At 41.2% G+C, this 14,425-nt stretch overlaps 1 protein-coding gene across 10 annotated transcripts in view; it reads right to left on the reverse strand.

Moving 5' to 3' along the window:
* The window catches only part of ADAMTS17 (ADAM metallopeptidase with thrombospondin type 1 motif 17), a 372,624-nt gene that overhangs the window by 141,550 nt on the left and 216,649 nt on the right, over positions 1–14,425 (reverse strand). For 9 of the 10 annotated variants that reach the window (XR_009007372.1, XR_009007376.1, XR_009007374.1 and 6 more), the window contains 2 exons: positions 2,080–2,184; positions 901–1,046 (listed from right to left, as the gene is read on the reverse strand). Coding sequence is in view for 3 of the 10 variants with exons in the window: in XM_057542046.1 (XP_057398029.1) it covers positions 901–1,046; positions 2,080–2,184 (251 nt within the window). In the remaining 7 variants the exon portion in view is untranslated. The remainder of the gene's footprint in view (positions 1–900; positions 1,047–2,079; positions 2,185–14,425) is intronic. The other variant, XR_009007375.1, reaches the window with a different exon arrangement.

The following is a 14,425-nucleotide window of genomic DNA, read 5'->3' on the forward strand; positions in this document are numbered from 1 at the left end:
ATTCCTGGGCCCCACCTGCAGAGTTTGTGATTTAATTGGTCTGGGATATACCTTGGGCATTAGAATTTTTAAATACAGGAGAGGTTTGCTAATTATTCATCAATACGATTTAATTGTAGATATAAACCATTTCCTTTTAGTCATGATTTATAACTTGCTCATTTTCAAAAATTAATGTGATGTAGCTGATGACACACAAGATGTAAAACAGATTATTTAAAGAAACATTAAAAATGGGAAATTTCAAGAGAAAAGGAGAAAAAATAAACCTGTGATAAAGGAATTATTACAGTTAAGCATAAGATCTAGCCCTGAGTTTTTTGGAGCAAATGTGTAGAGGTGAACAAGGATTACGGCGTCATCATAGTCAATAAAAAGAAGCCTATGAGGAAACAAAACTAAAAAACTATTTTCTGTCAGTTCTAACAGGACAGGTGAAAGATATTTGGATACAAAAGAGTGGAACCCACAAATGCTTTGTAACTTATCAACAGCCAGGCTGCTCCCAGATTAGCTCATAGCCAATTTGAAGGTCAGCCTCACTTTTCCGAAGGTCTGCCAGCTTCCCTGGGATAACCCTTGTCTAAGGCAGCCAGGAAGCAGGCCGGGAGGGATTCTCTTCCAGCTGGATGAGAAACGGTTCTACCAGGGCCCACGCAAGGAAGGGTAGCCAGCTTCCCACAGGACTTACTGCATCTCTGGTACAGAGAGAGTTCTGTTTGAGCTGAGATGCCATTTGACGCACACTATGCCCGGCAACCTGGACCTTCGGTTCAAGTTCACTTTCCTTCAGCTCAAATCAACAGTGGGAGACAGACCCTGCTCTGCTAAGGCAATGCGAGCTGCAGTTTGGAAACCCTGATCCAGGCACCCTGGAGAAGGCTGGTCAGGGGGACTTACGGAGGGTTGTCGCATTTCCTCTGCCGGAAGCGGGCTCCCGTGCCACACGTGCGGCTGCACATGCTCCAGGTGCCCCACAGGCTCCAGTCCCCGTCCACGTGCTCTGGGATGGGCGTCTTGTTCACACACTCCCCAGCGCGGCACCACTGAAACACAGCAGGGCAGCAAACCTGTTCACTCACTAAAAACTGAGATTCCCCTCCACGTGAGAAAACACCACGCCTCCGAAACCCAATTTTTGTAATTTACGCAAAAGTAGACTCTTTTGGGGTGTGTAAGTTCGCTAACTCTGGTAACATTCCTTCCATATCCAACCGGACACCGCTGTGGCTCTGGGGTTTGGATTTTGCCCTAAACTTCCACGTGAATGTGTTCAGTGGAGGTTCTCTAAATTCCCAGAAATAGGATGGGAGAAACCTATCTTCTAAAGGATGGGAGAAACCTACCTTTTCTCATGGAGAAACCTATCTTCTGCAAACTGTTTAATGCGAGTCTCTTTCTGGAAGGCAGTACTTCCTGGCTCTGTAGTTGTGAACTTCAGGGTTGGGATTGGTGCTTGGAGATGACACAGCTGGTGCCACGTGGGAGAACCTTGGCTCTTTCTGAGGATAAGAGAAAGCCAGTCCTCTAAAATAATTTCCCAGCGTGTGTGGCACAAGCCCTGGGGCAGGAGATGTGACTTCACAGTCCTGATCATAGCGTCTCTTTCAGTTCGTACAATAAGACCGGAGAGAAAGCCTTGGGCTGTGGCCGCTGGTCCTGAACACCCCTCCTAACACTTGCCAGGCTCTCCTGTTAACGAAGATCAGGCTGAAGACTGGCGCTCTTAACCGCTAGTATTGTTCTCATTAAAATCATCTTACGACAGCCTTTTCTGCACGGCAAGTGATCCTCTTTTTCCATTTATGGTCTTACTGATATAAAAGTTTTAAGTACATTCACTCATGTGACAAAAGGAGTTAATTTAATAAAAATATTGAGTAAATGATTCCTGTATAAGAAAAAAAGCAGAGAGCTGAACGTATCCCTCTGTGCCTTAAGTGGGCTCCATGGCATTTCTGGGGTGGCCCGGGGGTGCTTCAGGGGCTCCTGAGTGCAGTGCGGACCACCTTTCAGAAGAGGTGCCAATGTGCAGGGGATATGGGGTTGCCTGCTGGGGGCAGTGAGAAGCTGGGTTACCTTGTCTGCCCCACACTCTGTGCCATCCAGGGGAGGGTCCAGTTTGGTCTTGCAGGATGTATCTCCTTCCACCAGGCACCACAGTCCAGCGCACATCAGATGCTGCTGACAAGGGAAGGAACGTGACTGCCGAGAACTCTGCACACAGGTCACGATGGGGCCGGAAGGTGGGGCCCCCTGACCGGTTTGGATTTGGGATTTGAAACATGAGGAGAAGAAGGAGGGTCATGTATCTGGATATCAAAAAAAATAGATGCATCATTTCAACTAGTTCATTTAGCTCAACAAAATTCCATGCATTTACTCCTAGGAGGGCTCACCTCCTGGGGGTTGAGCTCAGCAGTTCCCGCACTAGCTATTGAGGGCCTAGGAGGCATCCGATGCAGGCTGGAGCCTGGGAGTCCTTAACAAGCAGATACATTCAATGTAGGAAGGTACAAGGTAGATTCCTACCGGTCGTACAGAGCGCATGGGAAAAGAACCTCAGCAACCAAGCCTCCTCAGGGCGGGTTCGCTCTGGAGCTGAGGCTGGTGTAGCTGCTATGCGGCCTCAGGAGTGAGAACCCAACAGGTGATGTAGGCTCAGGGCTGCCCTGGGGTTAAAGAGGCAAACTTCAATCCTCCCCGAGGTCACCTGCTTGCTAGCTCCGCTGAGCCACCTGTGATTTCTTACAGTATTTCACCTAGAGAATGTCTTACCATCCATGAATATACAATTAAAATAATTCTACTAAAACAGGAAAAAGCATTTAAAAACACAGACTCCCATTTTCCCATTTGTATTAATGGGAAACTTGGACATGGGTAAAGTACTCAGAATGAGACACTTTATCAAAATAACTGAAGCAGACGTGGCCGGTGTCCTCCCCATCTGCCTCGGTCTCCCCTGCAGGACTCAGGGCAGACACCGTCCCCCCACATGGCCTGCTGCTTCCCTGATCTGCCTGCTAGAAGCCGTTCTCTGGCCACGGAGCAACCCTTGACCACAATGGATGGGAGCTGGACACCCGTCCCTGGGTGGAATGGCTCTGAGGCAAGGTCCACACATCTGGCAAGGTCCCAGGGGTGGTCTGTTGTCCGCGCATCAGTGCACCTTGCTTGATCGCCCCTCATTTCCTCATTTCCCTGCCCCCTCACAGTGCTTCCTGGGATCACTTCCCAGATAAACTCCTTGCACCCAAATCCTCGCCTTGTGGTCTGAAAATTGAGAACAGATGTACTTAAGGCTCTTTGAAAGACAGTACTTCCGGGATGCCAGACCCAATCGTGGCGACAATGCCTGAGGGCTCCATCCTCCAGGGCGCGGCCGTGGACCGGAGGGTACACCTCAGGCAGGGTCCCCACGCACAGCTCAGGGCAGTCCCTGCGGGGCTCACGAGGTTGTGAGGACTCAGTACAGAGGCCGCTGTTCCAAGTAATCGCGAACATCTGCGCAGAGGAGACGCGCAACTGTGCTGTCCAAAGTTGGAAAATGTTTAGATGTTGAAGGGACAGAAACAAAGGCGCAAAGGGAGGGAAAGCAGAACCGCAGGCTTGACAATGAGCTCAGAACAGCCCACAGCCCTTTTTCATTTTTCAAGTATGTCAGAGCTGCTCTGTGCCCCTAAAGAAGTTGATGAGTCGAGTGGAATTTTGCACATTTGGGTTCAGAAAAGCCTCCACATTCCCATTATTGTCCGCCTCTCAATGGAGTGGTAACAGGATGAGTGGCTGGAGCACAGCACCAGCTGGTCCCCATAAAGACCAACGGCACCTTGTTAAGTGTGTGATTTCATGCACTTTGACCTAAGAGCTCTTCCAGAGCATGGTGTCAGTGTGTGGACACGTATTCATGAGACAAGGCGGGCCCAGGAGGTGAATTTATGGGGTAGGAGTGTTTAGGATTAGGAGATCTAATTGCCCCTTAGGAGAGAGGAAGACAGTGGTGTGTGAGCTTTATAGACAGTGTTTTCTCATAACTTTTCTAATCATCAAAGAAAAGGAGAATGAGGTCAGGCAAAGATTTCTTAAACAGAACAAAGAAAGTACTAGCCATAAAGGAAAAAAATTGATGAATTATACTATTTAATTATACTATTATACTAATTATACTATTAATTATACTATTTAATATTAAATATTAAAATGAGCTGGAGTAGGGAAATGTTAAAATGAAGAACTTTTTTTTTTTTTTTGGCTGCGCTGGGTCTTCATTGTTGCGCTCAGGCTTTTCTCTGGTTGCGGCGAGCAGGGGCTACTTTGTTGCAGTGCGCAGGCTTCTCATCGCGGTGGCTTCTCTTGTGGCAGAGCACGGGCTCTACGTGCGCAGGCTTCAGTAGTTGCAGCTCGTGGGCTCTAGAGCACTGGCTCAGTAGTTGTGATGCACAGGCTTAGTTGCCCCGCGGTATGTGGGATCTTCCCAGACCAGGGATTTAACCCATGTCCCCTGCATTGGCAGGCGGATTCTTAACCACTGGACCACCAGGGAAGTCCCAAAATGAAGGACTTCTGTTTATCAAAGACAACTGTAAGAAACTGAGAGATGTTTGCATTGGGAGAGATTTGTAAGGCACAGAACCAACAAAGATTTGTATCCAGAATATATATAAAATAAAACCCTAAAACTCCAACTGAGTAATTAAGAAAAAGACCCAATAGAAGAATGGGCAAAAGATGTGAACAAACATTTCACATAAAAGGATATATAAACATATAGGATGGCCAGAAAACATGAAAAGATGCTCAGTTTCATTAGTCATCAGAGAAAAGCAAATTAAAACCAACCAGCTAAGAAACAAAAACAAACAAACAAAACCAACCAGCTACCTCTTCACACCGACCAAAATGGCTAGAACGAAAGAGATGGAGAATACCAAGTGTCAGCAAGGATGTGAGAATACCAAGTGTCTCATAAACTGATGATGAGATTCTTAGTTCCACAACTTTGGAAAACTCTTTGACAGTACTTACTAAAGCTGAAGACATGCAATACCAGCAATTCCACTCCTAGGTTTGTATCAAACAGAAATGAGTGTGTACGTTCACCAAAAACTTTGTCAAGAATGTTCACAGCCAGCCACAGTATTTGTATTAGTTCCCAAGATGGAAACAACCCATGCACCTATCAACAGCAGAACAGGTAAATTATGGTCTGTTAGAACAATGGGATACTATATGACTCCATTTATATGAAGTTCAAAAATGAGTAAGAGAAAACTATAGTGTTGGGAGTCAGTTTAAAAACAGACAATGAGGATAAGCATAAAAGGTGACTGTAAAGCTGTAGCCTCTGACTTCAGCTTGGCCACCAGCATTGCTCTGTGCGCCCAAGCCAAGCAACTGCCTTTCTGTGATTCATTTTCACAGCTGAACAAATGGGTGGACAACACCAATGCTTGTCACTGTGATGACTTCTAGATGGATAGCTGGCATTCACGTCACGCTTTACAAATGACAAAGTGCTCTGACATCTGTCATCCTGAGGCTCATGACAGCCCTGGGAGGCAGGGCTTTCTCTATTTTTTCCCACTTTTTTTTTTCATTTTCTTTTTTTGAAGTAGGTGAGTTTATTACTCATAGGTCCTGCAATAGTTAGTAGCAAGTCTTAAGGGCTCACTCAGGGAGGCCAAGGCAAGATGCAGGCAGAGAGAGTGGCAATACTTGGACTCATGCCTTTATTAGCGACCATAGGTGAAATTCTTTGGGTTTCCCCAGTTCAGTGTGTATTGTTAAATTAGAACCAAAATGTGCAGTATTTTCTCTCTTTTTTAAAAAATTTTTATTGGAGTGTAGTTGATTTACAATGTTGTGTTAGTGTACAGTAAAGTGAATCAGTTATACATATACATATAGCTACTCTTTTTTAGATTCATTTCCCATATAGGTCATTACAGAGTACTGAGTAGAGTTCCCTGTGCTATACAGTAGGTCCTTACTAGTTACCTATTTTATATATAGTAGTGTGTATATGTCAATCCCAATCTCCCAATTCATCCACCCCCGCCTTTCCCCCCAGTAACCATAAGTTTATTTTCTACACCTGTGACTGTATTTCTGTTTTGTAAATAAGTTCACTTGTACCATTTTTTTTTTTTTAGATTCTACACATAAGCCATATCATATGATATTTGGCTTTCTCTGTCTGACTTCATTCAGTATGACAATCTCTAGGCCCATCCATGTTGCTGCAAATGGCATTATTTTGTTCTTTTTTTTTTTTTTTGGTTGCGTTGGGTCTTCATTGCTGCACATGGGCTTTCTCTAGTTGCGTTGAGTGGGGGCTACTCTTTGTTGCAGTGCATGGGCTTCTCATTGCGGTGGCTTCTCTTTGTTGCAGAGCACGGGCTCTAGGCGCGTGGGCTTCAGTAGTTGTGGCACACAGGCTTACTTGCTCCACGGCATGTGGGATCTTCCCAGACCAGGGATCGAACCCGTGTCCCCTGCCTTGACAGGTAGATTCTTAACCACTGCGCCACCAGGGAAGTCTCTATTTTGTTCTTTTTATGGCTGAGTAATATTCCACTGTGTGTGTATATATATATCTTCTTTATCCATTCCTCCGTCAATGGACATTTAGGTTGCTTCCATGCCTTGGCTATTGTAAACAGTGCTGCAGTGAACATTGGGGTGCATGTATCTTTTCGAATTATGGTTTTCTCTGGATATATGCCCGGGAGTGGGATTGCTGGATCATATGGTAGTTCTATATTTAGTTTTGTAAGGAACCTCCAGACTGTTCTCCATAATGGTTATACTAATTTACATTCCCACCAACAGTGTAGGAGGGTTCCCTTTTCTCCACATCCTTTTCAGCATTTATTGCTTGTAGATTTTTTAATGATGGCCATTCTGACCAGTGTGAGGTGATAACTCATTGTAATTTTGATTTGCATTTCTCTAATAATAATAGTGATGTTGAGCATCTTTTCATGTGCTTTTTGGCCATCTGTGTGTCTTCTTTGGAGAAATGTCTATTTAGATCTTCTGCCCTTTTGATTGTGTTGTTTGTTTTTTTTGATATTGAGCTGCATGAGCTGTTTGTATATTTCCCACTTTTCCAATGAGGAGGCAGATGTTTGTGGACACCAAGGGCCCTGAGCTGGGTCAGAAACACAGGACTGGGAGTTTACTTATCAAGGTTCGTATTCTGGTTCTTGACCCATGTGGTGCCTACACAGGTGCATTCACTTTATAAAAACTAATCAAGCTCTAAACTTAGGGATTTGTGTACTTTTCTGTATGCATATTATAATTCAATAAAACTATTAAATAAGTAAATAAATGCTTAGACAGTGATGTAAGGTTATCTGGACTCAACTTATCTCAAAGTAAAAGCAGGGAAATCACAGCTTCACAAGGAAATATAAGGATAAACCATATGTGCAGGAGGTCATACCTCAAAGCAGGAGAGAGTCTCTGCATGGTGAGCAGTCCCTGTAAGTTGGGACACACACACACACACACACACACACACACACACACAGTCCTCTCATAAGGAGAGTTTCCAATAGCCTGGAAGCAGCCCTCCTTCTCCCTGACGTGAACATCCTATAAATATCTGGTCCAGGAATAACTCAGAGGCGAACAATAGTAGAAAAGAAGCAGTACAGGATCTATACTAAGATACTATAAATAAAAAAGGGAGAAGAAACAGGAGGGAGAAAGCAGGTGAAGAATACTCATCAGACAATATGATCATGGAATGGCTAAAAATAATGTGCAAGCATAGTACTATTAATGTTTTAAAAACACAGTAATTGTGTCTTTTTTTTTTGCATTTGCAAAAAGCAAATACACAAGAACTAAGGGAAAAGACAGTCATGTCAAAAGAGATAAAATATGAGCTATAAGAATTTGATCAAGAAATGTAACAGAAAATAAAATCAGATGACCAATGATAACTAAAGTGAAAGCAGCATGAAGAAAAGACACACTACTGAACACACAGGGAGGTACATGGAGTTGATGATTGAGAAAAAGTGCATACAATAAAAATAGAAATGAACAAATAATTCAAAACAATTAAGAGGAAATGACAGATATGGAAGACACATAAAGGAGAGCTGACATAAGCATAAGTAGGAAGCAGGCAGGATGGACTTTCTCTATTTTTCCACTTTTCCAGTGAGGAGGTAGATGATTGTGGAGGTCAAGGACCCCAAGCTGGGTCAGAAGCATGGGACTCCTAAAGAAGAGAACTAAAGTAATGTAACAGGAGAGGTATTTGAATATAAATTCAAGACCTATCCTGAAATGAAAGAAGATCTCAGTCTCAGATTGAAAAGCAAAGCCCTGTTCCAGGAAAAAAGACAAAGAATGATGAACACAGAGGCATGTTCCAATAAAGTTACTGGATCTCAGAGATAAAGCAAAAAGATATTTTAGGCAGCCAGCCCACCCTCCCCCCCCCCAAAAAAAAATAAAGAAAGCAGGTCACGGATGATGGGAAAAGATATTAGGCTACAAGCACATTTCTCTACAGCAGCATTCACTGCCAGAAGGCAGTAGAGTAATGTTTAGAAAGACACAAGGAAACAAAATGTGACCCAAGAAGTTACTAGCAACTAAACTGTTGCTCAAGTATTTAGGTAACAGAAAAACATTTTTGAACATATAAAGAGTTAAATCCTCTTTTGTAGAAAATACTAAAGGATGAACTTCTGTCAACAAAGAAATGGATGGAAAACTCATGATAAAAGGATTGGAAGTGAGCACTGATCAAAGCATCCAACAAAAACAATGGAGGATTGAAGCTGGAGAACAGAATGCAGATGATATACCTCAGGTGAGGCAGAAATAATATTGATAAGAACAGGCTGGAAAAGAAGGTGCAGCGGGGTGGGGGCAATAGGAGATTGTCCCAATTTCATCATCTTTTTTAGCTGGGGGAGGAGAAAACATAACAGATAAACATAACTGAGATATAAGAACTTTTAAAGGTAAAATGTTAACCACTAAGAAAAAGAATAAAATTGAGTGGTGGAGGGAATGGAAAGGAAGGGCTTGGAGGTGGAAATGCATTCATTTCATCATGTTCATGGATTAGGAAACAGTAGAAACTCTAAAGAGAAGTGTGCCTGAGGCACTTTTGCTTCCGGCAAATGTCAGAATAGATACCCTGAGGGAGGCTGGGCTGCTCCTCCACTATACAAATAGTGAGGTGTTGTAATAAATCATAATTCTTATTGCTGAGCTCATCAGAAGTAAAAAGAACTATTCAAGGAAGCAAATACAAAATACACACATGGCTATATTTATACTTACTTACAAACATATTCCAATCTGTGGTAAGCACATACAAGGGGTGCATTTCCCTGAGGGCCGGCACTGATCTTGAAACTAGAGTTGGGAGAATAAGTTTTGGGCTGGCGGCAAGGTCACAAGCTCTACCTGAGACACCCAGATTAAACCAGGGAATCTGGAAGAGTGTTTACCAGTCCTAGAAGGATTGGTGGCATCTCCTGGCTTTCACTGAGATAAATATAAATTCTCCCTGAAGAAAAGCAACCACCGCTCAGGCTCTCAGAATTTCATGCTTATCGTCAATAAAATGTAAACTCACAATCAAGCATGGAAACATGAGTGACAGATGGCAGAAACAACAAGCAAAAGATTTAAATTCTCAAAGTGTTTTGATAATAGAGTTATCAGATACTGAATATACAATAACTCTATAAAATGTCTTAAAAAAATAGAAGATGAGATCACATAAACAAGCTAGCAGCAAGATACTATTGAATATGATCAGGCAAATTTGAAAAAAAAACCTAGAAAGAACTTTAAAAAATCAAATATATAATTGTTGAAGAAAATCAATGGTTTTTGGCACCACTGAAAGAGAGATTTAGTGACTAGGAAATAGACATGAAGAAATTATACAGAATGCAGCATGGAGAGAAAAGGAGGAGGGAAATAAAAAAGTGGGTTAAGAGATATGATAGACAGAGTGAGAAATACTGATGGATGTGTCTAATCATAGTCCTGGGAAAAGAGAATAGAAAGAATGGGACAGAGGCAACATTTGGGAAGAAAATAGCTGATGTAGAAGATATACCATGTAGAATAAAGAGTTCCCTGACTTAGTAGTAGGAGAGAGTCTTCTAATATGGCTTCAATATCCCTGTCTCCTGATATTCATGCCCTTGTGTAACACCTTCCCCTTGGCATGAAACAACTGGCTTGCTTTGAATCCATAGAATGCAGTAAAAGTGATAGAATCTCAGTTTAAGCAACTCCTGGGTCAAAGGGAAAGTTATAACCAAAGTTGCAGATAAAGAAGAAAGTAATAAAGGTGAAAACATAGATATCGTGACAAATGGAGTGCTTTAAGGAGTATTCAGAGTCTCAAATACTAATATTAATAAACAAGAAGAAAATAAGCATCCATTTCAAGAAGTTTGAAAGGGGACAATATAAATCTATAAGAAAACAGAATAAATTAATAAAGATAAAAGGAGAAATTTATTATTTAGGAAACAGAAAAACCATAGAAAAATATAAGAGTTGGCTCTTTGGGGGGAAAAAATGACTGGATAAACCATAATAATCATCCAGATCTCTCCATGGATGCTAAAAAGACATTTAATAAAATTCAATCACGATCTCTTATTAAAACTATTAACAAAATAAAATATAAATAAATGGATATTTCCTTAACTTGATAAAATATCTATCTCATGGGGAAACATCAGAAGCATTCTTATTAAAGTCAGGAAGAAGAAAAGGGTGTCCATTATCACAACTCTTAGTGTTATTTTAGGTGAGAGAAAGAATTAGGGGCTAATATGGAGTTATATAACTAGAAAACCCAAATGACTCAACTGTTATAATCTCTAAAATAATTCAGTAAGATGGGTAAGTATAAAACTAAGATACTGTAATCAAAGCTCTTTATGAATACAAAATACAACCAATTTCAAAGATATAATGGAATAAAAGACCCATTAAATAGGAAAAAAACATTCCATAGGAATAAATATATTAAGAAACTTGTAAGATCTACATTAAAAAAAAGAAACTTTAAAATTCCCCTGAGTCAGGGAGGGAAGTCATCTTGAATGGATGTAAAGGAACACTATGTAGAAAGACTTAAAGTATAAAATTATATATTTTTCCCTAAGTTAACCTATAAACTAATGTAACAGAATTTAAAATACCAATGCAATTTAGAATTAAACAATCAGATTCTAAAGACCATATGGAAAAATAAACAAGAAATAATAGCCAGTAAAATTGTGAAAAAGCATATGTTTAGTGTATTAAAATATTTTATAAAGCCACAGTATGTAAATATTAAGAGGTACGTGATTACACTAGTGGAACAGACTGGAAAATCCAGAAATATTAAATAAATATAAAAATATATTAAAAAAATAAGACATACAGAAATGTATATTATAAAGATGGCATTTCAAGTTTATGGGGAGAAATGAATTATTCAATAAATGGTATGGAGCGACCTGAGTAGCCATCTGGAGGGAAAGTGAGGTTGGACCCCTACCTCACACCTTACCCTAAAATAAATGACTGCTGGATTAAGGATTTAAACATAAAAATTAAACCATAAACGTACTAGAAGAAGCCATGAGAATTAAATTTATTTACAGTTTAGGAGCGGGAAAGACCTTTCTAAACATGGCACAAAACCAGAAGCCTTAAGAAGAGATTGATATATTTCACTTTACACTCACACACACACATGCACACTTCTGCCTGACATAAAATATGATAAACAAAATAAAAAACAAATAAACTGGAAAAAAAGAACATTTGCAACTCATATTTCAGCTAAAGAGCCAATTTCCTTAGTAATTAAAACTTCTAACAACTTACTAAAAAAAAAATCAATAATACAATATAAAAAAGATTTAAGAAGACAGTTCACAGAAAAGAGAACACAACTGGATTTTTAATGTATGAAGAAATGCTCAAACTTATTACAAGAGAAATGCCATTCAACTTGCAACAGGCTCATTTCTTGAAGGTTCAGATTGGCACAGCTCAGATAGACTGGAAGAAGGTGTGAGAATCGGGCACTTCCAAGTGGTGTTTGTGGGATGGTAAACAGATAAGCTCTTGTGGGAGGTCAATCTGGCAACACCTATCAACAGTGGAGGCATGAACCTGATTTCACATAAAGTTCAAAGACAGGCACACTAATCTGTGGAATCAGAAAGTAAGATAGTAATTATCGCTGGGGGTTAGTGAACAGAAGGGGGATTTGGGGGGCTGCTGGAATTGTTGAAACGCTGTACTTCTTCATGCTAGTTATGCTGGTGTGTTCAGTTTGTGAAAAATGAATGTGACCGTACATTTATGATTTGAGCACTTTTCTGTGTATTTCACATTGTGTTACAGGTGAATAAAACTACAAAAAAATATATATGTGCAAAAATGACCTTTAACCCACTTCTAGGTATTTACCTTATATATTAATGGCTTTCAATTGGGGACAATTTTGCACACACACCCTCCGCCCTGCCCCAGAGGAATCTGGCAACATCTGAAGACTTTTTTCTGTTGTCCCAAATAGGGGGATGCTCCTGACTTATAGTCAGTAGAGACTAAACATCCTACTGGGCACAAAACAACCCCACAACAAAAAATGACCCAGCCCCAGATGTCAATAGCGCTTGGGATCAGGATACTCGGATGCAGATGAACTCAAAAGTAATAACAAAAGGAAAACCAGTAAGTTACAGTGGAGAAGACTGCAAGACACCACCCTAACCAGGTGACTGAGAGTAACAGCACCAGTAATAAGACCACGGCACCTCTGTGGTCTCCTTGATAATGCATAACCCCAATCCAAGCACTGAGAAAACATCAGACAAACCCAAACTGGTACTCTTCAATTGTCAAGGTCATGAAAGACCCAGAAAGACTGAGGAACTGCCACAGATGGGAGGAGACAAAGGAGACCTGACAACTAAATGCAAAATGGGACCCTGGTACAGAAAAAGGAGAATAGTGAGGAAACTGGTGAAATCTGAATGTATGTTAGTTAATATCATACCACAGTACTTTCCTGACTTTGATAATGTAAGATGTGAACAGAGAAGGAAGCTGGGTAAAAAGTGTATACTTTCTGTACTATTTTTGTAACTCTTCTTTAAGTCTAAAATTAACTCACAATAAAAAGTTTTAAAAATAACACAATCTGTGGTAAAAAACAAAAAAACAAAAAAACATGGGGCAACTCAATTTTCATTGGTATTAAACAACTCTAAAATGTATTGTTAAGAGAAAAAAGCAAGATGCATATCAGTATGGTAGCATGCTAATATTAGCATGAAAAAGGAAACATAAATGGTTAATTCTGGATTTTATACCTTGGGCATATATTGATTATTCAGAAAATAATTCTGAAAAGTCACACAGATAATCAACCAACCATCTGTGGTGGAGATGGTCTTTGCTGTAATTATTTAGTGCTCACAGTGCATATTTACAAAGAATTGATCAGACAAATTAAAAATGGCAAATGTGGCTTCTCCAGAGTGAATTCCTTCTTTTCACCCTCAATGCCACTGCCTTGTTTTATCCTCTTCCTCTCTCAGCTGGACAGCTGCAATAGTTCCTAGAAGGTCTTCTTGACTATAATCTTTTTCATGCTCATCACACTTGCAAAATCTTCTGAAAACACAGATCTTGACTTAAACCATACCTCACTCCCTTCAGGACTAAAACCCCTATGACACAGCTCCACATTTATTTAGCTCCTGCCCCTCACTTTTCCCTGTCTGCACCTGACTACCCATAGTCCACAGACACTCGGTGACCTCGCTGGCCCTGCTCCAGGCCACCTCCCTGCAGGCCGTTCACCCCTACTGGAGACAGAGCATGGACAGGGAGAATGACCTGCGGCCTGCCCTCAAGAGCACTCAGGCCAGGGAAGGGACCGGGGCTAAATTATCTTAACAGAGAGCCAGGAAATCACCTGCCATATTCTTCCCCACCCTTGTGAGGTCTTTCCTCCTTTTCTCCATTCCCACCAGGAAGAACCCTGATGGGTTCTAAGAGTGCTCCAACCTAACTGGTCCCGTGGCTGACAGTCCCATGTGTCTCACCTCCCACCCCCTAGCCCCTCGATCCTGAACTCCTGGGGGGCAGCAGCTGTGTCTTATCGCCTCCTCATCTCATTAGCACACATCTGGCAGCACATGGTACAGACCCAAAGAAGACATGCTGAGTGAATCAACGAATGAATGAATGAACAAAATAAATTCATATGTCAAGCAGTGCAAGGCTTCAGCAGAGACAGAGAAAAGCTGACACATTCTAAGCATTTACCCAGCCCAGGCATCAGGCTAAAAGCTTTACCAGAATTCCTCATTACTACTCACACAACTTCATGAGACAGAAACTG

Source organism: Balaenoptera acutorostrata, chromosome 3 (assembly GCF_949987535.1).
Source record: "Balaenoptera acutorostrata chromosome 3, mBalAcu1.1, whole genome shotgun sequence".
In the NCBI taxonomy this organism is placed as follows: Eukaryota; Metazoa; Chordata; class Mammalia; order Artiodactyla; family Balaenopteridae; genus Balaenoptera; species Balaenoptera acutorostrata.